This window comes from Sturnus vulgaris, chromosome 4 (assembly GCF_052056855.1).
Source record: "Sturnus vulgaris isolate bStuVul1 chromosome 4, bStuVul1.hap1, whole genome shotgun sequence".
Lineage (NCBI taxonomy): Eukaryota > Metazoa > Chordata > Aves > Passeriformes > Sturnidae > Sturnus > Sturnus vulgaris.
Window position 1 is genome coordinate 49,927,089 of NC_142246.1, and position 26,067 is coordinate 49,953,155.

At 38.7% G+C, this 26,067-nt stretch overlaps 1 protein-coding gene across 2 annotated transcripts; it reads left to right on the forward strand.

Annotated features, from left to right (window-relative positions):
* Window positions 1–365: 365 nt before the first annotated feature.
* On the forward strand, window positions 366–23,441 carry SLC39A8 (solute carrier family 39 member 8). Of its 2 annotated transcripts, XR_015803324.1 has the most exons (9): window positions 367–611; window positions 6,783–6,951; window positions 10,958–11,127; window positions 11,590–11,712; window positions 12,864–13,031; window positions 18,781–18,988; window positions 19,501–19,685; window positions 21,005–21,148; window positions 22,359–23,441. XR_015803324.1 is itself a non-coding variant. In XM_014875241.2 (8 exons), the coding sequence occupies exons 1-8, from the start codon at window positions 435–437 to the stop codon at window positions 22,503–22,505; spliced, it is 1,347 nt and encodes a 448-aa protein (XP_014730727.1). In that variant the 5' UTR covers window positions 366–434; the 3' UTR covers window positions 22,506–23,441. The 2 variants fall into 2 exon arrangements, 1 of the variants encoding a protein (XP_014730727.1); XM_014875241.2 differs by lacking the exon at window positions 21,005–21,148 and having other exon boundaries at window positions 366–611.
* The last annotated feature ends 2,626 nt before the right edge of the window (window positions 23,442–26,067 follow it).

A 26,067-nucleotide genomic window follows, 5' to 3' on the forward strand; every position in this document is an offset into this window, starting at 1 on the left:
GGCAGGCGGGCAAGCTGGGGCTATGTCTGGGAACAGCAGCGTGGGCAATGACCTCGTTGTTTGTGTGACCCTCGGCCACACAGACCGGGGCCGGTGGCAACCGGGAGTTTCGCATCCTCCCACGTGCCCGCGCGTCGGGCGATCTCGGACGGCCCCGCGCCACCTGCTGTGGTGGCCCAGGGTGGCGGGGAGCCCGGCCGCTGCCCTCAGCCCCCGGACGGCGAGGCTCAGCCGGCCCTGGGCGAGCGGCCCGACGGCGCGGCGGGGACCGAGTGGCGACACTGAACAGCTGCCGCCCGCCCCGGCCCCCACTACGCCCCCCGGGGAGGGGCCGAGCGGGCGGGCCCCGCTCCCGCCCCGCAGGGCCCGTGGGCAGGGGCGAGGGCGGCGCGGCGGCGCTGCGCCATCCGCCGCACTTGTCGCATCCCGCCGGGATGGAGGTGCAGCTCCCAGGCGCGTCCGACGCCTCGAGCTTCGCCGACGATGTGCTGCGCGTCTTCGGGGCCAACCACAGCCTGTCGGCCGGGCAGCTCTCCGCGCTGCTGCAGCGCCTGGGCGCCGCGCCCGCCCTGGGCTCGGCGCTGCCGCTCGCCCACTTGCACCACAACCAGGTACTGGCACCGCGGGGGCTCCGAGGCAGTGGCCGGGCAGCTCCGTAGTGTCTTACGTCTCGCCGGCCTCGTGTTTCCTCACGATGAAGCCGGGAAGGAGGGAGGGAGGGAGGAAGGGAGCCGGGGCTCTGGGCTCGGGTTGCGGGCAGAGGTACCGGCGCGGCGGTGAGGGCAGCGTGCGGCACGGGAGAATCGTGCCGTGCCTCAGTGAGCTGCTCTCCGTCCTCGCTGCTCGGCTCCTAAACTGCCCCTTTTCCCGGTTAAATAGCATCTGTACCGCAGCAAGGAGTGCATGGGAACCAGTTGGTGTTTCCCTCCGAGAGCTGAATAAGCAAATCGTCAGGACTTGTTAAAATACAGTTGTCATGAGACAGCAGAAGCTCGATTATACAAGCAGGTCTGGTAGCGTAAAGAAACTTTCAGAAATTTTCAAGTCTTTTATCTAAGTTGAGTGCAAAGCGTACACCCATCGATTAATCTACCAGAAGCTTTTTAAAGGGTTGTTTTATTTACTGACTGGATATCACTGGAATATTACTTCTCTTTGAAACATTTGTACTCTGTTTAATGTCTCCATAAGAAACTCAGATATCATTGCTACTTTTAAAGTCTGTGTAATTTCACTCACTTGGACCATCCTAGACTGAATTTGTTTCCTTGAAGGGAAGTTTTGAGATTGGTAGTGATTTCCATGTGCTCAAAATTCAGAGGCACAAAGTTACTCACAAAAATGAAAGGAAAGCCGGAATGACTGTTTTCTCTGGTTTGCTGATACTCCATAAGAAACAGAAGAGGGATGGTTCTAGGGATCTTGAGAAATGTTTTTTAACATGGAGTAGTGGCTCTTCTGCATTTTCTGTGAAGGAGACAAACCTTGAATAAGCTCTCTTTGTTTTAGAAAGGTTTAATTGGGACTTCCCTGAAATCAATGCAGTATTCAGTATAAGCATCGCAATGTTTGCAGGAGTCACTGCTTTCGAATCTCACAAATTGAACAGTGTTCCAACTCAGTGTGTTACAAATATAAACATTCCCAGCCACACATGCTAAATACAAGTTCGCAGTGTTGAGTATGGCTATGAAAAGCAGCTTTCTTTAAAAGGGCATAGAAATGAGTAGATTCTTCAGTCCTTCAGGTTTTCTGTCTGCGAAAGCACGTAGGTCTCATACACAGATTTTGGCACAGGCTATAGAAGGGGAAAAAAATAATGCTCTTATTACTATGGATGCATGTTCCTCATAAGTAATTTGAAGTTTAACTGAAACAATTTTTTTACAGGCCTGTTCTAATTGTATTCATGTTGAATAATATGTAGGATATCATACTGATATGAAATTATTTTTGAAATGAAAATTACTTTTTTGTTGAGTTACTTGTATTCTTTCTTAAAATTTGCCTTATGGCTGCTCCATCAGCTTGAGCCATTGAAAGCAGTGCATTTTAATCCCTCATAGGTGTCAGGTATGTCTGTGACTTTGGGCAGGTGGCATGAGCAAATGCACACTCACACCACGTAAATCCTGTGTGACTGATTTTAAACACCATGAATCTTCGTGCTTACAAGCTGATAATTCAGCATCTTCTGGTTATGATAGAAGACATGAAGTGGCCTAATACAAGTTTGAATGTTGGAAGGCATCAGAGGCCTAAGCTCTACTGATTCTTGACAGAGGAAAGTGAATACCTCTGGAGAGTGACTCAGTTCTTCCTCAAGGCGGCTGAGTCCATTCAGGCTGATTGTAGGAGGGCACAAGGTTTATCTTAGACTTTCAGTTCTTCTGTGTCCAGAGCTAGTTGGACAACTTCCAGGCCTTTCTTCGAATCAAGATAACATAGCCCTGCTCTTTAGAGAGTTCCTCATCCCAAGCCTGAAGGTATTTTTAGTGGAGAGCTGGTCTGTAAGGGACAGGTGATAAAGCACCTGGCAGGAAGGACCAGTCTCTGTAATTTTAGCCTGTATTAATTAGTGTTTAGTTTTAATGTCTCATTCACAACAATTTTGGTAGGTTTATTAATCTCATGAGAAGATCCACAAGAAGCTCATCCATTTTCTTAAAGATTGAAAGTCTGGATGTGTAAGCCAAAAGAAGATGGATTGATTTCTGTTTTCCTTTGATACCAGGTTGACTTGAAAAGAAAAGGGAGAGTAAAAAATCATTTAATTTGCTGGTCATAGTGTTTGAGTGTATACTTGTGTAGATGTTTGTGGTAGCTTGTGTTCTATGATGTCTGTAAAGATGCTAATTTTTTTAATGGGCATTGGAAAGAAGGCTTGCTAATGTAATCTTTTTTAATGCTTTGATCTGTAGGTGCTAAAATCATATTCCTATTTCCTTCTTTGAATTTCCTAAATCTCTATTTATGTCAGTCTAGATGTTACACCTGAATACTTTGTTTTAATGTAATGCATTTTAATTTTTAAACAAAACATTTGGACAAAATTAAATCAATTTTCTAATTAATAATTGTAATCAGATATAATTACCTTTCATCTCAGGATGAGTCAAGATCTAGTAAATTTAGTAGATAGACTAGAACAAGGCTAGTATATTCTTTGAGTTGGGGATTTTTTTGGTAGTTTTTCACTAGTTACAACTTGTCCTTTTGAAAGAATGGAGACGAGTGACAGAGTGTGGCTTAGGGTCTTGATCCAATACCATGACCTGATGTTGCCTGGCCAGTGGGATGCTAAATAGGCTTATTTGTTGTACCCTCTAAGTGTCTTTTTTCTACAATATTTCCAGCAAATTTCAGTATTTGTGGACAGTTCCCAACTCCCAGCATGGACAGCTGCCTTGCACATGTCGTGGGGTGTGTGAAATCCCTAAAGCACACAAGGGCATTTGAGCAGCTTCATCTGACTCTTTCTCATGCAGTGCTGCTTATTGAAGGAATGATCATCTTACCATCCAGTTTTTACCTGTCCTAAGTGACACAATGGTGTTACCACATCAGCATTTAGATGTTTTCATTTCTTACAAGCAAGTTGAGGAAGGCACAGCTGTATGTCTTTATTTTGCCTTATCTATGCTCACACTAAGTTAAAAAAAAGAATGCAAGGAAAAAAAAAATGTTAAATAGGCATTCACATTTATTGTTTGCTGTTGCTGCTGTGGGACCCACTGCTCAGCCCTAGGGTGGGCTGGGCTGGGCTGGTATTTAATCTGGCAACATCTAGAAATTGCAGTGCAGAATGCTATTCAGTATTTTAGTGCTTCACTTGTGGAATGCTACAGATAAAACAGGTAGAGCAAAGATAATAACACAGCAGGAGATCAGAGAAGGGACTGATGCATTTAAAAGGTGGTTGTTACTGCATCATTTTTTATTATTTTCTTCAGTTAGAAGAATCCCATACTGTTTGATCATTTTTGGGAGAGGCTTACCAGGGTAAAAGTAGATATCTATTCGAATAACCCAGTTGATAGTTTAATTTTTTTCTAAGTCTCAGTATTCTGTAACTGTGTAAAATCTATGATTCAAGTCCTCCCCAGTTTTGATGAAAACATTTTAAAATTTACTTTTTAACAGTTCAGGGATGATCAGTTATGTTACATATTTTTTGCAATTGTTTGCTAAACACTCCGTGACAGTCACATTAGAGGAAACCCTCTCACCTTATCACTGTGATAAGATTTTGCTACACAGCAGGGGACAGACACAACAGCACACTTGGTGAGTCAGGACATCATTTTCAGTCCCCTGTTCCATGAGGCTAAATTTTCTCTCTGATGAGATGGTCCATCAGTCTTACAAAGTAAATATCTTATGTTTTTATAGCTGTGTGGCTGTGTTAATGTATTTATTTATCCTGAAAAGATAAATGCAGTGTTTTGCAGTGTGCAAACATGCCTTGCTCCAGTCCAAGGCTTCTAATAGATTCAGTCTTTTAATTAATCCTTTAATTGTGCTGGTGAACTCATGCAAGCTTGCTTTTTAGCTCTTGGGTGTATGTAGGAATTTACTGAGAGTATGAGGTGATTTATAATAATGAATCATTTATAAGAATCATTATCCTCTGGGTTTGTCCCTGATGAAAATAATAATAGTAATTAAATACAGTGCTGTTTCTCAATTTCCCATGAAAGAACTCTTCTCTGATGGTATTTCTCACTTCCGTATTTGTGTGTACAAGTGTCAGGTTTATTAATTTATGCTGTGTCTGATTTAGTTTCTCTCCATTATCTGTTTTCCTACAACGTTGTTTAGATTTTTGTGAATTAATGTTAATACTAATATATTGGTATTTAAAAATGCTAATACTCTATTGTGTATTTTAGGAATAGTTAAAGGTGATTTCTTTCAGAGGTAGTTATGGTGTAAATTCTCGGCTCTTACTGGCTCATTTTTCTAACCACAGACGTCCAGAAATGGCTCTGTGAGCTGGTAATAAGTACCATACAGGAACTATTCCTGTAGACCATAATTATCCTCCCTTTGTTTTGCTGTGGGCATATTAGCCATGTATTTTGTATTATTCCAAAGTGCAGAGTTAACAGTAAAATTATTAGGCACATAACCAGTTTAGAAAGCTCCAATGGTTTGTGTATTGGCCTGTTAAAGACTGTATCTTCTGCGATGATTTCTTTATTCACTTTCATGTAGATTAAATGGAGCAACATGTTTTAAAGCAAAAAACAATCTTATGTTATAAGCTCTATTTATCTTTGACATATCTTTGACGTTAGCATTGGCATTGAAAGATATAATTATATGCACTTTGCTTCTATATATTTGAGTCTTTGGGGTCTCATGGCCTTAACAAAATTTGCTCTTAGGTTTAAGTTCAAGCATGTACTTGAGTACTCTGTTGGACTGGCTTGTTAAAGAGGAAGGACAGAAACATTCTGGATATAATTTAGCTAAAGTCATTTGAATTGGCCTGCATATTCTCTTCCTCCAAGCAAATCAAAGAGAGTCACATTCTGGTGATGAATGCATACCTTTCACCTCTTGGACAGTAACAGAAATATTTATTAACAGAAGTGGAAGCAGCTCTGATGAAATAAATTACTTGCAATCGCTCTGGCTTATCTCTATCTTGCCGTATAAATTATAATGTTGAATTATTAGAGATGTGCTGTGGAATCTGAAGGCTGGCAAATCTGAGAAGAGCAAGGAGTGACCATTTGTGTTTATTTTGCTAAGGCGTCCAGGGCTCTCTGCTTGAGATTTGCTACAGGGAGAGTTATGCTGTAATTGATGTCTCAAATAGAGGAAAACATTAGATTTTTTTTGGTCTGGAGACTCAACACTGGTATGTGTTTGTTATGCAGCAATAACTGCACAAGACTATTGTTTACACCCAGAAAAAGAATACTTTCCCATATCATTGTAGGAAATAAAGTATGTAAATGAACAGAAAATCTTAGATGAAAGATTTCAGCAGTTTGGAACATTTCACATAAAAACACTCCATTTTTCTGTAGGTGTATCTTTTATGATACTTCGTGGTTTGTATTTTATCTTTTTGGTTGAAAATGACAAACAGAGGAACTAGCCTTGCCTTGCCCCTAGCTTGGTTTAGCACTGCCAAGTACATTTATTGTTGACTCATCAGACACTGCTATGTCCTGAGCTAAAGGCAAAGTGAAGATCCCAAGCAGATGTTTATCTCATGGTTTTGCAAGACAGTGTTTGCCCTTAAGAGTTACTGCTGTAAGACAAATGAAAAATGTTTAGCTTTAGACCATTTTTAAGGAGCTAATTTGGGGAGATAAATAAGAAGTGTTGTTGTGAAGTAGAAGTGGTCACTTACATGAATAAACTGTTGCTGAATTACCAATCATTTTCTGATATCCTTTGTTAGATTTTAACTGTACCTAATCTGATCTTAAATTTAATTATTTTGTAAGTGCATTAGGTTTTAAGTATTTTGAAGCTATTTTTGCAAATATATTGTGAGGTTTAATTGAGTTCTCAGGGCAGAAAATCTGCAAATGTCTCTTTAAAAAGTGGTTTATTAATTTGTGATTTATCTAACTCAAAGTACTTTGAATCATTTCTGCTTCACATCAAACAATCAGTATTTTCATACACAAGGTACATTGTGTAGACTTCCTTGAAAATGCCTTACAGTACTTCTGTGTTGTAATTCTTGAATTTCTCATTGTATGTCTTACTTGGTTTGCATTAATGTGTTAAGTTATCAAAATCTCTTTTGGTTTCAGTGCTTGTCTGGTGAAGAAATCTTTTCTTTGCATGGGATACCGAACAACAGTCACATATCAAATTCTACCTTCTCTACAATATGTCCTGCGGTTTTGCAACAGCTAATTTTTCACCCGTGTGATCATCAGGAAAGCTTTGTGGACATATCTAAACCACATTCTTTGCAAGGTTAGTTACTGTTATTTTCATTAATGCTATGACTGGAGTGGGGTTTTCTTCGAGGAATAGTAAGCATTTATCTGTAAACATCAGGAGTGCCTCTTGTTTGGGATGATACGGTTCCAAAATGGAAACATAAACTGCTGGTTTAGGTCAGCAGACTATTTAAAATAGTGTAAGAAAGGGGAAAGATCTGACTAGAAAGTTATGGAATATTTTTCCCACTTAAGGAAGAGCCTTTCTGACTTATTTTGTTTGGATAATGGTTTGTGCCTTGAAACTCATACTTATAGCTGTTTAATAGAAGAAAAGATGAGTGTACAGAAGGGAAGTTTGTGCAAGTAATTTGCAGTGGGAAGTGAGACTTGGTGGAATCTGTGTGCATGGAGGCAGGTTAAGTTAAAATCACTTGGGCTGCATTTGAGTGGAGTTATTTGCAGGGAGACTGTCAGGTAAGCCAGTGGCTGGTTTACTGAGGAAAAATACTCATATTCTTTCCAAATTCTGACTCCTACTTTCATGTCATCTTCCATGATGACCCCTCCAGGAGGAAGATTGTTACATGGTTAAGTAGCCTTAATCTTCTTTCTTCCTCTGTATTTATTGTGCACAGAGCTGTACAGTGTAGTAAGAAATATTGGACAGGGAATATTTATCTAAGTAAAGAAATTGCTTGTTGCATTAAGAAGGGTCAAATATATAATGACTTATTTGAGTCAGTATTCCAAATGAACTTATTGTTCTAAGGGAGTCAGCTGAATTAATGTTAAAAGTCAGGATGTTGGATTGGTAATGCCTAGTGTCAGTATTCAGAAGAAGAGATACAGAAGTGCTTTTTGTAACTTTTGAAATACTAGTATTAATAACATTCTGATTAATATAGGTGATCATCTTTAATAAGAATTAGACATAATTCCTAAAACATAGCTGTGTTTTGCTGTGTCAGTGAAAGATTAGAATTCTAATTGAGTAATCACTGAAACCATGGCATCAATTTAGCATGACTGCTCTAGATTGCATGTGTCGTATGGAGACACATATTACCACGAAGACCATAAGATCTGCATTGGAGAGTAGGGCCTGTTGTTCTCCTTTTTTTTTTTTTTTTTTTTTGGAAGGGTGTGCTGGTTATGTAGGTTGAACATGGAATCCTTGACCTACAGTTAGCCTCCTGAGCTACTTAGACCATCCTTCTTGTTTTTCTTTTATCTGGCCAGCTCAGAAGCAATGTCCAGTAGCCAGATAAGCAAGGCACTCTTCTCCCTGCCCCTCCCTTGGCTGCAGCACAAGAAATCTGCAAGGCCCATGGTTAGGGCATTTTAAACCCCTGCGACACATAGTGGTACCTGTTTGAACAGAGATTCCTGGAAAGGCCCAGTGCCCAATGCAGCTGTTGATTTATCCACCCCCACCCCATCACAATGTGAATCTGTATTGCAGTAGCATTGAGACCAGATGATTTCAATTACTGCCCATGGAGCAAAATCCTCCATTCCTGCTTCCAGCTGTGCCTGTGTGAATTTTGTCCCCAGAGACCCCCACTCTCCTAACAGTACGTTGTCTCCAAAATTACTAATGGACAAGACATGCAGAAGAAACCAGTTCAATGAGCTTTAGGAACGGCTACTCAGAATAAAAAATAAGTGATGCCAAAGCAGAGTAGAAGTTGGAAGGCAATAGATGCTAACATATTTTTTCCTGGGATTTGTAAAACTCCCAACTAACCTCTCTGATCTTGGGGCACACTCAAGTCCTCCCCTTGCTTGCTTCTCTGAAAGATAATGGGGAGGTGTATAGAGATGCATCAAACAGCTGAAACTGCCCCACAGCATTCCTCATGTCCAAGATAAACACTTTCTGTGTTTCTGCTTGACTTCTTCAGAAAGGCATTCATGCACTTACTTCCTCTTCATCCTAGGACAAGGTTAAGGAAGAGCCTGAGCCTGCCTGTTCTTATAAGGAGCAATGCTGAGTAGCAGTGTTCTAAAGAGGGCATCTTGCACTCCTGCAGTTTTATTTCTTGGATTTCTTGTGCCTTTGGCTATCCTGGCTGTCTCTTTATTGGGGCTACAGTTTAGGGACTGAAAGAGTAATAGTAGTTAGCAAAAGTTGACTGAGCCATCAGTCTCAGGGGAAGAATCAGCACTGCATCTGACTGCCCTGCTCTGGTACATAAAGTCAGACTACCCAGCTTTCTGAGATGTGTGGACTCATGAAAAGGCTAGTGTGGATGGAGTCCTAATGAATAAAACCATTCTAAGGCCGTAGTGCATGCATGATATTGTGAAATACAGTCCCTAATACAGGAACTTTGGCAACATTGCTTGTCTTGGAATTTTTTCAACACAGTTTAAAGTGTACGTTTTTGCACAAAATATGGGTAGATATCCATGCACTAAACTAAAAGACTCTTGTGCTTCTGTAGTAATCCCAAATTTAGACAGTTTTTTCTGACTCACAATAAAACTGGAAAGACATTTATTATAAATTTGATTTCAAAAATATAGTTACAATCTTAATTGTCATTTAGCTTAATAAAAATTAATCTATGTAGCTTAGTGAATCTACCATATCTAGTGGTGTGTTTTTCCCTCTCTCTATGTAGCTCTCTCAAAATTGGTAAATGAGTGTTGTAATTGGCATTGATACATCTGCAAATGCTTTGAATGTTTCTAATGCTTTCTGTTCTTGACATAATATGAAATCCATTTTATAAAAACATTGTGACACTTTGCAGAGTAGAGCCATCCCAGTTGCAGGTGAAGAATCCAGCTTAGTGTGTTTGCCATTTGTGTGACAGAAAATAATATCTGACCATAATGTGATCTGTTAGTTTCTGCTATGGAGAGAGGAATTTATGCTAACTTCCCTACATACATACAGGCTTATAATGATGCAACTTTCTGGATTATATGAAACTGTTCTCATCTAGGCAACATTATATTGGCATTGATTATTATTTGTGGTTAATTTTTAAAGGCAAACCCTCTGTCTGTGTGGATTACTTCGTAGTTCCGTGTCATCACTTGAGGCACCCTTGTAAGACCTCTTTAGCACAACTTTTAAAGTTTTTCTCTATACTCTCAGGGATTTGAGATGTCCCTGGGAAAAAAAAGTTTTCCACAGAGGCACAAGTTTGTAAATGCTTACGAGCAACAACAACCACACCACACCTCTCCAACCTATAATGCAGGCTCCAGAGTAATTATGGTACAAATTTGTGCAAGTCCTGGTGCCTGAATACTGAATATCTGAGATTATGCTTATGGTGAAGGAAACAAAATTATGCTGAACCCTGGTGCATTTACTGATCCTTAGGAAAGGGTTTTCCCATTGCATATCTAAATCACATCCTTCTTTTTGAACCTAGAACCTCTTTTTTATGTGCTCATTTCTGTACTGTAATTATTTCAACTATCAGCTAGCTATCACCTCACCTGTTGATAAGCAGTGATGGGCAGCATTTTCAGCCAGCAGAATTTCTTTCAATGAGAGGAGGGAGGAGGGTTAGGAATGGAGATACCTCCTCAGGGTGGTTTGAAGGAGTCATCCTTTATCGGGAAGAATTTTTATATTTAGTACAGCCAAGACAATGGTCTTTTTGTCATAGAGGTTCTTAGAAGTTAATGTCAATTAGATCTGACTCTGGGACTAGTAAGAAGTTTTATCTTTTTTCTGCTTCAGCCATTGGTCTAAGCCTTGATTTTTACTCTTCATTGACTGTAGAGAGCTCTCATTTATATTAGCAGCAGATAGGCCAGCCCAAATATTCTACTAGCCAATGGTTTCCATTTTTAATATGGTTGTTCCAGAAAGTGTTTTCAGATATTTCCTTTCTGCAGGTATGTGTCTTAACTGCCCATGTATTTTAAGAATTTAAATTTGTGAGTTTTAATTTCAACCAAGGAATGACTCTTTTACGAGTTCCATGCCAATTTAGCCATTAGAGAAATCCCAAGCAGACTGAAGTGAGTGTTATACTAAAATATTTTGTATTTCTCTTTTTTATCCACAGTTTGGGGGTTTGGGTTCCTGGCTGTGTCTGTCATTAACTTGGCATCACTTCTGGGATTGATTTTAACTCCTCTCTTAAAGAAGTCATATTTCCCCAAGGTTTTAACTTACTTTGTGGGCTTGGCCATTGGTACTCTCTTTTCTAATGCAATTTTCCAGCTCATTCCAGAGGTAAGTGAGGGGAATCGTTATTTGGTTTGCATACTAGTTTCTAAAGTGTATTGATTTTAAAAGTGTGGGTTCTGTGTGTGGGTTGCAATCTACAAAGAGTTTTGTGTGGGCTTCAGTGCCATTAGTTATGATCCCTCTCGGGAATGAGTCAGAGGCATCAAAATCTATGTCTTGTTGTTCATTGGAAAGGACCAAGGACTATTCTGCCTCTAAACAAATAGAGAAATACATTAGATAAAGTTGTAGTGAACTTTAATAGACTACACTGTTGACATTTTGTCCAAGTTTAAAAAATGTAACGAGATCAGAATCTGTTATAATTTCTACTCGTGGAAACCTATGGTTGGTATAGTGACAGTTTTTATAATAGAGGGGTATCTGTGTATTGTGACATTTGTTTGTTTTTCTGGAAATGTACTAAGATTACAGACTAATTTGCATTGCTTTTTTCTTCACTATTAGGCATTTGGGTTTGACCCGAAAGTAGATAACTATGTTGAGAAAGCTGTTGCTGTGTTTGGTGGATTCTATATTCTCTTCTTTGTGGAAAGGATTCTTAAAGTGGTACTAAAGCTCTATAACAAGGTAATGAAACTTATCACTAACTGAATGAGCCTTGCCTTCAAGTACCTGTCATATTTCGTGATATAGTTGCTAGATGAATAAAATGTGTGTGAGGGTTTTCTATTTTGTCTGAGTGATTCAGCCTTACTGTGTGTTCTGATATATCTGTTTAAAACCCATATGAATAGGGGAAGAAATCTCATTTTTTTGAGGGAGTTACAAGCAGCTCTGGGAATGGAATCCAGGTGTGAGCGTGGTCTGCTGCAGTTGCTCTCAACATCCAAGTTGTTGCTGTGGTAGCTAAATGCATCAGAAAAATGTGGAAATACGTAAGAGTTGGGGAGAATGAAGTCTGCCTGTGGAGCTCCTCTTTGGGCAGGAGAAATCAGTGTGACAAACACACCTTCTTGGTCATCTGCAAAGTGCAGCTGTGCTGATAGGGCCTGACTGGCCTTCAGTAACTTCAGCTCTGTGTCTCCCCAAGCTCTGGTACACAGACCTGCTTCAGTGAACACTGCAGGTGTCTTCTCTTGCCCAGGGCTCTGCATTCTACCCCGTGTCAGAGTACTTGTTTTCTGTGTGCTCACTTGAGTGAAGCTGAATTTTTCTCAGAGAAGGGTGCCTCAAAATTTTTGGTCCTCCCTGCCTATTACTGGTGAAGGGAAAGTGCGCTGTCTTCCTACTCTAACCTCTCTTCAGTTTTCTTCTCCCAAAGTGTTACTGAAATTTATGATGATTCAAGTGATACTGAAAATTATGATGATCAATGTCCCTCATTGGCAATAGCTAGAAATAGAAAAAATGAATTTGTTTTTCTTTATTTATGTACACAGACAAAGGCTAATAGGCTCTCTTTGACAAGCAACCATAACTAACCAGAAAATGTTGATTACTTTTGGTCAAGTTGGCTTGAGAGGTTCTACATAAAGGTATAAAAATGAAAAGTCCCATGTTTTCTGATTAGCTAAAAGTAAGAGATAAATTAGGAACTTAGATATGTTTGGAGTTCATTAAAAAATTAAATGTTCACTGCTGCTCGTTTCAGCAATCACTTGTTGAAATCAAGGCAGCATAAGATGATCTCCCCCCTTTTTTCTTTTTGTCTTTATTTTCTTACGGTGCTACTTTGGTTTTTTTTTAATTAGCTACCTACTTGTTTATTTGTCACCTAGACTGGCCATAATTACTTTGAAAATGGAGAAGAGAATCATTCTCAGGATAAGACTAACTCACCCAAACCACCATCATCCAGCAATGGGGGAGCATGTTATGCAAATTCAGCTGTCATAGAGAGTAATGGAAATCTTGGTTTTGACAGCATCAGTGTGGTCTCAGCACAGGTATGAAAATTGTGTCTATTTATTTTATCCCTGCCAATTATATAAGCATATATGAAGGGAGAGTTAATATGAATTTTTATTACCTTTGTCAAGTTCTTGTAGACTTACAGCTTATAATTTGGTTGAACCCTATGAAAAAAATACAGGGTTTTGGGGCAAACTTGAAAAAGCTGAATGATGCACTCAATTTGTAGCCAACAAAAAGGACTATGTTATATCAGTGTTGGAATGGGTTGGATAGAGAGATGTAATCTAATCAGATTTGAATTTGTATTTAATTTGGTTAATTTTGGTTTTGTTATTGTTACTGTTTTGCTTAAAGAGTAATAATGCGTTTTATTGTTGTGATAATGTTGATCATACAAAATGATCCGTATTTTGTTCCTGAATACATAAACCCATTGAGTATGAGAATCTGATTCTTCTGAATCAATGATTAAAGAGTAAAACTAGTACAGCAACTTTCAGGCATTACATTCTGAACACTGCTTGTGATAATGCAGTATATTTGGATACTGTGGGAATCACGGAGGTCATGTGCTGAGACAGAAGCCGAAACAGGTAAAAGAAACCTCTGCTCTTTGTGGAGACAGAAACAGTGTGGCCAGCAGGACTAGGGAAGTCATCATTCCCCTGTGGCACTGCTGAGGCTGCACCTCGAATCCTGTGTTCAGTTTTGGGTCCCTCACTATACGAAACACTTTGAGTGTGTCCAAAGTAGGGCAGCAAAGCTGGTGAAAAGAGTTGGCGCGTGAACCCTATGAGGAGCAGGTGAGGGAGCCGGGATTGTTTAGCCTGGAGTAAAGAAGCTTGGGGAGTACCTTATCACTCTCTAAAACTGTCTGAAAGGAGCTTGTAGCCAGGTGGGGGTTGTGATCTTCTTTCCAGTATTAAGTGACAGGGCAAGAGGAAACAGCCTCAAGTTGTGCCAGAGGAGGTTTAGATTGGATATTAAGAAAAAGTTATTCACAGAAAGGGTTGTCAAGCATTGGAACAGATTGCCCAGGGAAGTGGTGGAATCTCCGTCTCTGGAGGTGTTTAAAAGGTGCATAGAGCTTTTGCTTAGGGATATGGATAAATGGTGGTCTTGGTAGCATTAGCTCAATGGTTGGACTCCATGATCTTAGAGATCCAACCTAATGATTCTACGGTATTGTGTAGCAACAAAAAAGCCGTCATTGCTCTTCTCCTCCTCCAGTGAGGTTCAAAAAGGCTGGGTCAGGGGAGGCCCAGTGTGGCCAAGGTGCTTTGGGGCAGTTAGGTTAATGACAGGAGGGTAGGTATGCATTCAGCTTTACAAGAATGTAGTATTTAAGACAAAACCATATGGCATAAGCTAATGTGTACCCAAGAGAAGTTTAATGTGTCCTCATAATCGATAACTTGTTGAAGAGGGCAAATACAGAGTAGTCAGAAATCGAAATGAAGGCTTTAAAGAGGAAGTCTGAGGCCTGATTGTGCCAAGGTGAGGTAACTATTTTCAGCCATAGGGATCCAGCTATATTCTCTCCTTTAATGCCAGAAGAGATTGACTGGCAGAGTAAATTAGTCATGTACTTTCTGTTTTCACTTGCAGCAGTAAGTGCAACCTTAGAAACCTTTGTGCTCTACCCGAAGTTTGTATCTACTATGCATTGAAATATGTCTTGACAACAGAAACTTTGAAGTAAAGTTATTTCAGAGAAAAATTGCTGAAACGTCTGTGTTCTTGAGTGCACATTGTTAGAGCTATATAACAAAACTTCACAGTGCCTTTATTTATTGCCTAGAGGCAGTGTCAGGATTCCTTCGTGGTCATGTGGGCTCTTCCAGAGGACATGTCTGGTTCGTGTCTGAGGGAATCAGAAATGTATTTGAAATACATGAGATATCTGAGATCTCATAGGCTAAAATAAGAGAGTCTCTGTATAATTTCTTAAGTTTGGGAATGAAGGAGATGTTATTACTTTTCAAAAAACGCCCTGTGTTTAGAAGAGCATAAATACCAAGGATGTCTTTGGTTTACCATGAGCTGAAGAGATACAAATGATGTAGAACTGGACTAATAATTAATAAAAATTAAACTGGATAGTCCAGTTGGATATTAGAGCTCCTCAGCTGGCATCTCTTTTGATGTTTGCTAAACTACCATGACAAAGTGAAAATAGTCCAGAGGAGACAGATATTGTTAATTTTTTGCTTTCAAATCTTACGTGTTTATAAGGTATTTTGTCAGTAGTCTGCCTTATCTTAAACGTGAAGATTATGTATTACTTGTTCATCTATTTCTACTGGATACATGATCTAGTAAAGTTCAGAATGTAAATCCAGAGAAGCCATTCCATCGTACTTTATATAATTTAGATAAGTTGTAAAGACATTATTAAAAATGGATGACATAGAATTATGATACTTCAGAGCTACACAGTAAATGTAAATGGCAGATAGCTGTATACATACATACATATATACATATATATATATATATATATATATGTAAAATCAGAAACTGATTCCTAGTTTATAAACTACAGTTGTATCTGCATTTTGAAAGTTTGGATCAAGAAAGTTATTTTTAGAAGTAAATCAGTACTGGTATCCTAAATTAATTAAATTAATTGCAATTACTTAAAACGTTCTTTTTGGTAGAAAAAATGGATGAATTATTTAAAGTAAAAATTTGTGCATTAAATCAAACTCACTTTCCTCAGTGAAGCTAGAAACGTGTGCAAGAAAGATGATGTGCTTTAGGCAGAGATCAGGATGATCTACAAAACAATGCTTCCTCCAGTTTGTAGTCAGCTTGAAGGATGGTCTCCAGAGAACAGAAAAAATTAGGGAGCAGATCTTTATCTTAGGAAGCTGGATGAATTGGTGGGAGAGCTTTACTAATTGTATTTGGGCTTTCTTATACTCATGTATTTTGTGGGGCTTACTTTGTAAGACTTCTTTCTTAAAGTGAAAAGCTTTTTTTCATGGATTAAGGGAGAGATCTATTACTTGTAAGTGATCTTAAGTGATCCTATCTCAAACAGAAATAGTACAGGTACAAATTAATAATCTCAAAAAATGACTGGTACTGCTTGTGTTAGAGGAAATGTTGAGAGGAAAGCCTGTAAAAATTAAAGACAAGTGTGTAGTACAAATCTAAAACCTATGTGTTTGAGTCAGCAGGGAAACTCCAGACTTTTTGATACCATTGCTCATTTTCACATCATAAAAGTATAACTTCCTGTGGACTGAATAGGAGCTGCTTTGTGGCAATTTTGGCACTACTCAACCAAGGCTTTATTATCTATGAGTTTCAGACAGTGCAATAGGCACCTGACTCAAATTCCTGACCTGAATTTTTGTCCTGTCCCAAGGCAGCTCCTACATACAAGAATGTAGTCAGATAAGAGTCCTGTGAGCAAATCATGCAGCAGACTTCATAGCTCTGTCCTTAAAGATTTTGTAAGAATTTATTAATAATTTTGTTTCTTAGAAGTTCAAAATTCAGTTTGTCTGGTAGCATTTGCATATGTAAAAACTAAAGCAATTTGCAATGTTCTTTTTAATAACTAAAGAAAATTTCTTGGAATACTCTTTGCCCTTCTCTTAAGGAGAAGGAGGTGTTCCTCTCCTAATTCAAGAAGTGGAGAGGTGTGTGGATGAGGGGAGAGCAGTGGATATTGCCTTATTGCCTGCCTTAACTTAAACAATGCTTTTGACAGTGTCTCTCACAACATCCTCACAAGCAAACTCGGGAAGTGTGGAATGGATGAGGGGATAGTGAGGTGTATTGAGAACTGGCTGAATGGCAGATCTCCATGGGTCAGGGTGTAATTAGAGGTCAGTCACTAGTGGTGTCCCCGAGGTTCAGCACTGGGCCCTATATTGTTTAACCTATTCATCAAGGACTTGGTGAAGGGACAGGTGCCTCCTGAGAAAGTTCACTTATGACACAAACCTATATTGGAGTGGCCAATACCCCACAGGGCTGTGCAACCCTTCAGAGGAGCTTCAACAGGTTGGAGAGATGGGCAGAGCAGAACCTCCTGAAATCCAACAAAGGCAGATAAAGCATCCTGCACCTGGGAAGGAATAACCCCAGGCACCAGCACAGGCTGGGAAACAGCTCTGTGGAGAAAGACCTGGGTGTCCTGGTGGGCAACAAACTGTCCATGTGCCAGCAGTGCCTTTGTGTCCAAGAAGGCCATTGGTATCCTGGGGTGCATTAGGAAGAGCATTGCCAGCTGGTCAAGGGAGGTGATCCTGCCCCTCTACTCAGCCCTGGTGCGGCACATCTGGAGTGCTGAGTCCAGTTCTGGGCTCCTCAGCACAAGAGGGACATGGAGCTCCTGGAGCAGGTCCAGCAGGGACCACGAGGGTGGTGAGGGGACTGGAGCATCTCTTACGAGGAAAGGCTGAGGGAGCTGGGCCTGTTCAGCCTCGAGAGGAGACAACAGAGAGGGGAACTCAGTGTTTATAAACACCTGGAGAGAGAGTGTCAAGGGGATAGAGCCAGGCTCTGCTCAGTGTTGCCAAGTAATAGGACAAGAGGCAATGGGCAGAAAATGATGCATGGAAAGTTCCACCTGAACATTAGGAAGAACTCCTTTACTGTGTGGGTGACTGAGCACTGGAACAGATTGCCCAGAGAGGTTGAGGTGTCTTTCTCATTAGAGACATCCAAGAGCTGCTTGGATGCAATCCAGTGCCATGTGCTTGAGGAGGGATGTTGGACCAGATGAGCAACTGTGGTCTCTTCCAACCTTAACTAATCTGTGATCCTGTGCTATGTATGTCTGTAGGCACTCAGATGTATATATTACTGCTTATACGTTCCAGTAAGTAAGCACTAGTTAATGCTTTATAAGCATTTTTTTTTAAATGGAGGGAATACTATAATGCTTGCAAATATTCTGTAAATACAATATGTGTGTACAGAACTTCATGAAATGGGTCAGCAGGAACTTTTAGGGGAGCTTAGTTTGCGCTCCCAGTTAAAATAGCAGCTCCTTTTATGTGTGCTCAGATTTTTCATTATTTCATGGCACTGCATATATAAATTACTTTCACTTCTGGGAAGAATTAGGGAGATCCCTGGAGTGTGTGTGCACTGCAGTTTTATATTAGCCTGTTGATTTCATGCTCGGAGCCATTAATTGTGCAGTCAAAATTAGCCACCACTGTTTTTGTTAAACATTGACTTTGTAGAAACTAATTTGAATAGCTGGACTTGACTATCATTGCCCAAAATTAGAAATAAACTTTATGGACTGTCTGAATGTGCCTCTCCTATAGACACATTCTACAGTATAGACACATCATATATATCATGTAGATAGAATTCTGTTACTGTGGTAGCTGAGTGTGTCTCTGAGACCATGAGGTAGTGCAAGTTAATACAGATGCTTCCAGTCACTGAAATCAGATCCTTCCAACTATACATGCTTATTAGAGGTGGCAGAGGAGGCTTAGGACTGTCTTTATCTGGCAGAGACTCCAAGAGACATTCAGACCACTGTGGCCTGAATTGCTTCCTGTCTCAGCTGAAGGGCATCCAGGTGACACTTTGCAGTCAGAAGGGTGATTGGGTCGTCCATGTTACCTTGTTGAAACAGAAAACATTTGTTGCTAATGATTTGCCATTTGCTTCTTGGACAAAGCAATTTGGTCTCCATATGCAGCAGTGCTTGAGTTTATACTTGGCATTTATTTAAAGGCAGAATTCATTGGCTTCTTCATTCAGAGTTTTGTATAACTGTTTTTTTCTATTTATTTTCAGGAAGAAGCCACCCAAAGCAGCTTGTGCAAGTGCCTTAAGGGGCGTCCGCTGTCAAAGATTGGGACCATTGCTTGGATGGTGACACTGAGTGATGCTGTACATAATTTCATTGATGGCTTGGCTATTGGGGCTTCTTTCACTTTGTCTCTGCTTCAAGGGCTTAGTACCTCCATAGCCATCTTGTGTGAAGAGTTTCCTCATGAACTGGGTAAGGAACTTTATTGCACATATTGTTTGCTGTGGAAATCACTGTTGTAGGTGGTTGTGTTGGCATAAAGTTGGCAGAGGTTGAAAGAAAATTTAGACAAATTAATAGAAAAAATATTCATCAAAAAGTTACTGAGCACCAAAACACATCTGGCGCAGGAAGTTCCTAAGTGCAGGTGGGTGGAAGCTGGGAGCATATATTGGACAGGTACTAATTATCCTGTTTATATATGCTGCATACAGTGTTGTGTTAATTAATTTTAAAACCAGAAATCATCATAGGTAGTTGTGTATTCCTGTGTTCTTAGCTCAATCTTGCCATCACTATTTGTTTAGAATATTTCAGTTTCCTTAGTATTAAAGCGAAATCCTCATCAAGTGTTTGAATGAAGAAAAACAACACAGGGATATAATGTGTATACAAATAATGTCTTTTCTTCAGACTTCCTTTGAAATCAGAAAATAACCACAATATAATTTTCTGAAGATGGTTTTCTCTTTTTATTCTTTTAGGGGATTTTGTCATCTTGCTTAATGCAGGAATGAGTACTCGGCAGGCTCTGTTTTTCAATTTCCTATCTGCATGTTCTTGTTACATTGGCTTGGCCTTTGGAATATTAGTAGGCAACAACTTTGCTCCTAACATCATCTTTGCTATAGCCGGTGGAATGTTCCTGTACATCTCTCTGGCAGATATGGTGAGATATAATTTCATTTTCAGTTATTTATTTCTCTGCAAAAAAACCATATACTCCACTAAGTCTCTCCAGTAGCATTTAGTATTTTCTCCTTCTCATGCCAGTGACTAATAATAATAATAATAATAATAATAGAATATTGTCACTTAAACCCTTAATGGAGGTGCACAGAAAGTTATTGTTAACCTATAGGTAACAATTTCTAAGGCCTTGCCTATTGGTAACAAGTTCGATTTATTCATGAAACACTAAAGCCTTTCACCTCATCATATTATTATTGAAAGGGGTTTTAGACAGACAAGCCTTTCATGAATTTGGCCTGGTTTAATCAAAGAGTAAAACGTGTATAAACACTTCTTTTCAGCATTTTAAAGTGTCACTGTATTTCATCTTATTATTTTAAAAGATTCATTTGTCTATTTATACCATATTGCGAAAGAAAAACAAAAAAAGAAAGGTAAACAGAATTAAGTTAAATATTAAGTTTTGAATTGAATGAAAGGTGTTGTGTAACCACCTTTCATTCAACTCAATGAAACTGTAATGAAAAACTTGGTTTAAATTCTATCCTGGTTTAAATTGAAGAGTGCCAGACTCATTTTCGTGGTTCAGACAAAAATTTTGCTGAGTTCTATTCAAAATAGTCTGTCTACCATTTATTTTTCAAAGTGTGATAGAAGATATAAGGAAAAGAGATTGTGCTAAAATCCAGATTGTATTTAGGCATTGGGGAAAAATCTGGATTCACAGGCACTTAGCAATATTCCATAATTTCCTCTTATTATGATATTTTGTTTCAAAATGAGTGAGATCTTTCAGAAGTTCTAGTTTTTATTATCTTTAATTCAGTGTTGTAAGAAAAGATGCAACAGGTGCAAAAGTGTTTACATCTGCCACGTGAGAATCCTTTTGAGTGCAGAACTGGAAGAGGGAAGCCTGAATCTGAAAAGATTTGAGACTCCAGTTTGGTTCCATGTGCATTTAGGAACTGTTTGTAGTGACTATTTCATTAAATACTGTTATAGTTTAGGTAATAGTATAGGATTTAATAAGTTGTTAGAGTTATAAACAATATAAATAGTTTATTTTATAAGCTTGCAGTATCTTAATTACTAATGTTTTTCGTTTAGCTTCACTCATGTAATGAATAGTAATGTACTGGACTCTGATGTGTAAATGGTGTAAATTTATAGTGACTCAAGTTTGTTATTAAATCCATCAAAGTAGGTAACGTTCTTTTCTTTGTATCTGTTGTTCTGTTTTCTCTGTTCCTCTCTATCTGTCTCTCTCCCTGTACCCTCCTCTCTTTCTTTTTGTAGGTTTTTGGATTGTATCAGTTACCTATCTGAATTTTTCTTCCCCCTGAAAAGTCTGAAATAGGGTATTGAAGTCTCTGTACAGAGATGTGGCTTTCCACTTTCTTACGATTTTCACACACTTCTGGTTTGCTTGTCCAAAAGCAGGTAGGATTAACTGGAATGTCATGCCTTCCTCCTTTTCTTTTTGCTGTTCTTTTTTCTTCCGGTATTGACATAGTCCAACCTCTGCCAGTGCGATCACTGTGTGGGGAGGCTGTGGGCAGGAGGGAATGTGTGCTGAGGTGTGTGCACAAATGAGCCTTGCTGTATGGCATGAAGTTAATCTGGTTTTGTGCTGTTGTGCAAGAGTTTGACAGATCTATGGAACGATTTCTGGGAAGCTTTAGGGCTCTTCCAGCTAACCTTAGCCTGTTCTTCAAGAATTGCTTTACGTTCAATGGATGTTTTTCTGTTGTGAGATCAAAGAAAGATACAGTTTCTGAGTCACCCAGCTTGAAGGCTTCCTAACTAGGGCTGAAATAAACTGTCTTCATTGTATTCTGGTTATAGTATTCTCAGCAGAACAGGAGAATACTTTAAGGTTTATTTCTCAAAAGCCACTGTAGTTGACTTTACCTGTAGCACATACCCTGAATCACCCCACACAGGGAGCTTCATGCCTGTGCTCTTATGCTATCACCTCCACTGGCTCCAGAGACAGTATCTTTGTGCAGTTAGCAGATCAGTCACCCTTTGCTCTCGTGTTAACCATTGAATTGTGCATTACGGAACAAAAAAATCCCTTCATGGCACTGTGATGTCATATTGCATCTGTTACCACCAGTTTCACACCAGTCTTCTTCCTCTTCTTCTTTGCTTGACCTGATGAGCCCACCAGACCTTCGACATGTAAAAGGTTTCTGATTTCTGAGGGGTTGTCGTGTTTTCATCTTCACTTCATTTTCCTTTAGATAAAGCAGAGGAATCCTAATCTTCTGTTTCCCAAACAAGGATTTCTCTTTATAGCAGTGGAGGAAGAAAGAAAACATTTAGCATTACAAGGGCAGCTGCTTCTAGCAACACGTGGACCAACAACTGGAACCTAGGAGGCTGCTGTAATCAAAAAGCGAAAATTTGCATGAGACACAGCCAGATAAAGCCCCAGTAGAGAGGAACAAAACACCATTTCATCATACCATCCTTGGTGGAATAGTTTTTCAGGATAATTAGGGTGATACTTTCCTGTGATTGCCTTCACCCTCGGTTAGTTCTAATATTCAGTCCAGAGTAGCAATATGGTTCAGTTCATAATGCCTTAAATTAAGCACGCTACCACGAGATGGCAATACTTATCTAAAAATCTCCCTTTTTTCAGTTCCCCGAGATGAATGATATGCTGCGGGAGAAAGTGACAGGAAGGAAGACGGATCTTACATTCTTCCTTATTCAGAATGCTGGTTTACTAACGGGGTTCACTGCTATCCTGATGATTACCTTGTATGCAGAAAATATCGAGCTGTGAGAACAGAGCCAGCATTGGAGACATCAAGGAAATTGCAAATGGAAGACACTTGAAATCCATGCAGGAACATTCATTTAAGCTACTCGGTTTTGGAATGGTGGCAAGGCCAGTCCTGTCCCTCTTGCCCCAAATACGGGAAGTTCTTCTTTAGGACTTGCAGTTGAGCCAAATAGTAGGAGCTGTCAGCTTCTGTATGATGCCAAAAAAAAATAATGCTAATATTTTTATTTCTACTTAAAATTATCAGACATATCTGAACATAGAGGAAGGGTGTTACTTGGCCAGTAAAATTATGTAATACATGCAACTACATGTAACTCCAAACCAACTGAAAGCTGAGGTCCACAAGGAAGATGTGTATTTAAAATAAAATAATACAATTTAATATCCTTTTTTAACTGTGATGAAGGTAGGCAGTTTCAAAACTGGTTAATTTTTATGACTTTTGTTGACTTTTTCTCCCCACCAAAAAATGAGGAAAAAAAAAAATCAAACCATTTCAGAGTAGGTACTAATGAAGCTAAGATTTTTAATTACTAATTAACACTGGAAGCAAAGATACCAGTTCCTGCTTTTGATCTTTTCTCTTTATAAGTGCACTAGGGAATTGTTGATTTGTTTTGAGAACCACTTTTTTAATTAGAGGAACCTGTGTTAAACTTATGACTGTTTATCAACTCCATAATATTTTAGAAACATTGAGTACTTTAAAAATGTTTGAGTATTGTGCATTCTATGAAAATAATAAAGTTTTATACTTAAGTTTCACATCTATCCCCTTTAAAAATCAGGTTTTTAGTCTTAAAAAGGAGAATTTAGGAAAAAAAACCTGCTAAAATCAATATTCCAGTATGCTTTCTTCATAATTTGAATGATTTCTCTGTTTGCAGTTGGCTGGAATGAAATGATAATAAAATACACAAATTCTTACCACAATCTGTTGCGTGTGAACTTTGTAAAATCATGCTTATAAGTTCCTCTGAAGTAAACAATTCATCTACTCATTATTAATCTCTTGTAAGATGAGTGCAAGGAAATGAATGAAAAAATACATTCCATTTCAATCACCACTTTGCTTTGAAGGAAGTGTTGCTATTCTCCAGTAAGTTACTTTTTTCATTGATTTTTAAGCAAGTTTTACAGCTTCAAAGGAGATACTGTTTTTTGATGTATTTCCTTGCTATAGGAAGGTGCAACTATTTTATTTTTAATTCTTTATTAAAATATTTTTTCTATCAGGTAAAGTATTTATTTTAATACTTTATTTGAATCTAATCTGTAATTACCTTAATTAAGTAATACTTAATTAAGTATTTAAAAAAAACTTCTCTAAGTGTCTTTTTAATAAAAGCTTTAAGGCAAACTGGACAGGAGTTGTAAATAACACTTTAATATATGCTATAAATGTTAAAATGTAAATATAGTAGCCAATGATACTTACTGTATGGAAAAAGCATTTATTAGTCATTTTGTGCCCTCTAAGTTTCTTTGAGGAAGAGCCCACCATGTCTTTCCTTTAATTCTTTCTTTGTTGATTTCTTGGATATAAGCTGTTTGTAAATGTTACTTTTGTGTATGACAATGTGTTATAAGTAACCATGAATGTTCATAGACTTCCTAAAATAATGTGACCATTACTAGTACATCAGATTATTTTAATTATATGCACGAATGTTACTTTTCACCTTTAAACCCAAATATTTGCAAAGGAGACTTGACTTTTAATTCCCTAAGGAGGAAGAACTGAAACAAGCAGGTCATTGGAATAACCTACTTTTGGATCACGCAGCAGACAGGAGATGGAACAAAGTCTGATTTTGGGTGTAGTGCTTTAGTCACAAACCAAATTGCTTTTTCTGCTAGTGGGATATTTAGTACATAAGAAAACTTTTTGATTTCTATATGAGCAGGTTTTTCTGTGTATCTTTGCTACTATCCTTGTCCAGTACATATAAAATACATCTATTACAACTCTAGGACTCCCAGTGATTTCCAAGATTTGCAGAGCAGGGCACTGACTTGGATTTTCTTCTGCAGGCTATTTCTCCATGGACTGGTAGGTGCCAGCAAATAATTTCATGTATGCATACGCTCAAAATGCCTATTGCAGTTCTTGACTTTTATTTTACTATAATATCCCATCCTTTCCAGGAATGCTGTAGGTGCCTTAACAGCTCTTACACTTGATTCACAAGTTATCTCTCTACAATCTGAGAGGAAACTCATCTCCTTATCTTTGCAGTTCAATTCAAAATGTACACGTGTGTCAAGCTGACAGAGGTTGCTGGAATGAAGAGTAGAGAGAAAGCCATAGATCTGGCAGTAGATGTAATCCACTTGTCAAAGGCAAGGTTACATTCTATTTTGGGGCTTTAATCCATACTACACTTCTTTTGTATCCAATATATTGTCTCTTTTTTTTTTTTCCTTATTACAGTGCTTTTGAAGAAGATAATGTAATCACATGTATTTTGGTTAATATTATGATCATAATGCTTTGTTCTAATTTAAATACCCTCCACAGTTTCTGCATCTTCCTCCATTTAAAAAGTAAGTGCTACAGTAAGGTTTGAGGTACAAATAGGAGATACAGAATGTCACAGGAAGTGAACTGCAAGGAAGATGTAGCTTGAATTTACGAATTTAGGAAATAATGTAATTCTCCATAATACAGCTATTAACTGCTGCTCGGGATGAAAGCACTGTAAAGGATTTATCGGATCCAAATTTGATTTCCTTTAGAGAAATAATAGTTCCTGACTCGGAGGACAAAAAACTTAAGCATTCTCCCTTATCTTGACTACTTCCATGGATGGTTGTTCATTTCCTACTGCTTTCTGTCTTTCTTTGGTCCTTTAAATCACGATCAGACCCGTGAAGTTGCCAAAATTAGCCACGTTGCGTTTTGTGGAGTTGGTCTTGACAATGCCTGAGTTATTAAAATGAAAATAGTAACTAGCAATCCTGTTCAATAAAAGCCTGTAGCTATTATACCAGATACTTTCTTATGTAGAACAGTAGTGATATAGGCAATCAAAGACAAGCAGAAAATTTATTTATATCCAGCTAGCCTTAGTCAGTTGGAGAAACAGCAGCAGTTGTCTGTGGCTGGGCTGGTTGTTGAGAAGATGATGTGCAGCAGGCATTCCTCTAGTGGTGAAGAGTGAAAAAACCAATCTAATTAGAGGAAACATGAAACAAGATTATATGAGTCAAGCAGACTTATTTAGCTAGAGAATACAAAATGGCTTTGATGGCATTGGCCTAAAGGATACAGAAACTGCACTAAAATGCACTTTTCCAGTTCATGGATGAAAGCTAATGAAGCGCTTGTCTCACAGAAAATAAAACAATAAAAAACTGACTGGAGAAAGGTAAATAGTTTTTCAAATTGTTTCTGTAAGACAAAAATATTGCTATGTCACTGATTTGTATTTTTTTTGTTCTTGCAATAACTTGAAAATGAAAACTTATTTTAGAACATTTCTCTTTGAGAAAATCCTATTTGTGTCTGATGCTAAGAAGATTTTGAAATTATTTCTCAGGTTTTCATGTACTGGCA